Source organism: Ursus maritimus, unplaced genomic scaffold (genome assembly GCF_017311325.1).
Source record: "Ursus maritimus isolate PB19 unplaced genomic scaffold, ASM1731132v1 scaffold_972, whole genome shotgun sequence".
NCBI lineage: Eukaryota > Metazoa > Chordata > Mammalia > Carnivora > Ursidae > Ursus > Ursus maritimus.
Genome location: NW_024427188.1, coordinates 1 through 3,122, shown reverse-complemented (window position 1 = coordinate 3,122; position 3,122 = coordinate 1). Strand labels below are relative to the sequence as shown.

The 3,122-nt window shown below is 60.2% G+C and overlaps 1 protein-coding gene across 1 annotated transcript; it reads left to right on the top strand.

Annotated features, from left to right (window-relative positions):
* Nucleotides 1–1,523: 1,523 nt before the first annotated feature.
* Nucleotides 1,524–2,969, top strand: LOC121101836 (proline-rich protein 36-like). The gene has a single exon (XM_040626192.1). It carries the CDS (start codon nucleotides 1,524–1,526, stop codon nucleotides 2,967–2,969), a length of 1,446 nt encoding a protein of 481 aa, XP_040482126.1.
* Nucleotides 2,970–3,122: the final 153 nt, after the last annotated feature.

Below are 3,122 nucleotides of genomic sequence, written 5' to 3'. Positions count from 1 at the left end.
CCCTGCCTAAAGACACTACTGGCATACGTAGGGTTCCTCGTGCCAGGCTCAGACCTGGAGCAACGTGCCTGGCTCCTCCTCTCTCGGCTGCGACACCTCGAGCCCGCTGAGCCGGAGGCTGGGGGTGAGGAGGACTGGGGGTGACTGATGGAGGCCTGTGGAGGGGAGAGAGTGGGCCACACAGAGCAAGCCTCCACAGACTGCAGTGTGGCTGGGAGCAAGGAGTGGTCTCAGATCACTGTCCCCATGGGCTACAGTTTGGGGAGACCACCCAGGGACGGGTTCTTAGACAATACTGAGTGGTGGGCAAAGTTGCCTTCATTTGGAAGGGACATGGAAAGACAATCATGATGACCATACTTTCTCTTCTTGGAGCGACAGCAGCAGCCCCACAGCGAGATCCGCAACCGCGCCGAAAGCTAGTCCCAGCTCCCACTGTGGTGCCTGATGCAGCTTCAGAGCCTGAGCTGGAAAATCCCATCACTGCTGCTGGAGCTCAGCAACTCAAAAGAGCAGGGACGTCATCTGTCGTGTCGGGCCCAGTGCAGCTGGTGGTCAGAGCTCTGATCCACCGTGAGGACGTCCAAGAGTCACCTGCACCCTTGGAAAGCCAGGAGCCTCAGCAGGCCCCAGCACCAGCCACGGAGGTCCCTGAAGAGCCCGAGATGACACCTCCCACGTCAGAGCCACGGCAGGATATACTCACAGCTCTGACTCTCTGTCGGGAGCTACAAGAGTCACCTGCACCTTTGGAAAGCCTGGAGCCCGAGCAGGCTCCAGCACTACCTATGGAGGTCCCTGAGGGGACCCTGATGCCACCTGCCCTGTCGGAGACGGCGCAGGACATACTCACTGCTCTGACTCCCTCTCAGGAGCTCCAGGAGCCACGTCCGGCCTCGGCAGCGCCGGAGCCCGAGCAGCCTGCAGCACCAGCTTCGGAGGTCCCTGAAGAGCCCCTTAGGCCGCGTCCCATGTCACAGCCAACAGAGGATATACTCCCAGCTCTGACTCCATGTCAGAAGCACCAAGAGCCTTTTTCGCCTTTGGCAACCCCGGAGCCCAAGCAGGCTCCAGTCCTATCTATAGAGGTCCCTGAAGAGCCCCTTAGGCCACGTGACATGTCAGAGCAACCGGAGTATACACTCACAGCTCTGACTCTCTGTCAGGTGCTAGAAAGCTCACCTGCACCTTTGACAGTGCGGGAGCCCGAGCAGGCTCCGGCACCAGCCGTGGAGGTCCCTGAAAGGACCGTGATGACACCTGCCATTTCAGAGCCACAGCAGGATATACTCAAAGCTCTGAGTCCCTGTCAGGAGCTTGAAGACCCACCTGCACCTTTCGCAGCCCCGGCGCCTGTTCACGCTGCAGCACTAGCAATGGAAGTCCCTGAAGGGCCCCTGATGCCACTTGCCATGTCACAGGCAGCAGAGGATACACTCACAACTCTGATGAACGGTCATGAGCTGCAAGAGCCACCAGCATCTATGGCAGCCCCAGAGCCCGAGTAGGCGCCCGCTCCAGCTATGGAGGTCCCTGAAGGGGCCCTGATACTACCTGCTCTGTCGGAGCCTGCACAGGACATACTCACAGCTCTGACTCCCTGTCAGAAGCTCCAAGAGCCACCTGCGCCCTTGGCAGCCCCGGAGCCCGAGCAGGCTGCAGTCCTAGCTATGGAGGTCCCTCAAGAGCCCCTCAGGCCACGTGACATGTCAGACCCAGCGGAGGATATACTCACAGCTCTGACTCTCTGTCAGGTGCTAGAAAGGTCACCTGCACCTTTGACAGTGCGGGAATCTGAGCAGGCTCCGGCACCAGCCATGGAGGTCCCTGAAGAGCCCGTGATGACACCTCCCACGTCAGAGCCACGGCAGGATATACTCCCAGCTCTGACTCTCTGTCGGGAGCTACAAGAGTCACCTGCACCTTTGGAAAGCCTGGAGCCCGAGCAGGCTCCAGCACTACCTATGGAGGTCCCTGAGGGGACCCTGATGCCACCTGCCCTGTCGGAGACGGCGCAGGACATACTCACTGCTCTGACTCCCTCTCAGGAGCTCCAGGAGCCACGTCCGGCCTTGGCAGCGCCGGAGCCCGAGCAGCCTGCAGCACCACCTTCGGAGGTCCCTGAAGAGCCCCTTAGGCCGCGTCCCATGTCACAGCCAACAGAGGATATACTCCCAGCTCTGACTCCCTGTCAGGAGCTTGAGGACCGCCCTGTACTTTTCGCAGCCCCAGCATCCGCGCACGCTGCAGCACTAGCTACGGAGGTCCCTGAAGGGCCCCTGATGCCACTTGCCATGTCTGAGCCACCGGAGGATGTACACAGAGCTCTGACCCCCTGTCAGCAGCTCCAAGAGCCACCTCCGGCCTTGGCTGCGCCGGAGCCCGAGAAGCCTGCAGCACCAGATTCGGAGGTCCCTGAAGAGCCCCGTAGGCCACGTCTCATGTCACAGCCAACAGATGATATACTCACAGCTCTGACTCCCTGTGAAGAGCTTGAAGACCGACCTGCACTTTTTGCAGCCCCGGCGCCCACACACGCTGCAGCACCAACTATGGAGGTCCCTGAAGGGCCCCTGATGCCACCTGCCCTGTCGGAGACGGCGCAGGACATACTTAGAGCTCTGACTTCCTGTCAGAAGTTCGAAGAGCCACCGGCACCCTTGGCAGCCCCGGAGCCCGAGAAGAGTCCAGTCCTAGTTATGGAGGTCCCTGAAGAGCCCCTTAGGCCACGTGACATGTCAGAGCCAGCGGAGGATATACTCACAGCTCTGACTCTCTGCCAGGTGCTAGACAAGTCACTTGCACCTTTGACAGCACTGGAGCCTGAGCAGGCTCTGCCACCAGCCATGGAGGTCCCTGAAGAACCCGTGATGACACATGCCATTTCAGAGCCACGGCAGGATATACTCACAGCTCTGACACTCACTCAGGATCTAGAAGAGTCACCTGCACCTTTGGAAACCCTGTAGCCCGAAGAGGCTCCAGCAATAGCTATGGAGGTCCCTGAGGGGACCCTGATGCCACCTGTCCTGTCGGAGCCAGCGCAGGACATAATCACTGCTCTGACTCCCTGTCAAGAGATCCAAGAGCCACCTCCGCCCTTGGCAGCGCCGGAGCCCGAG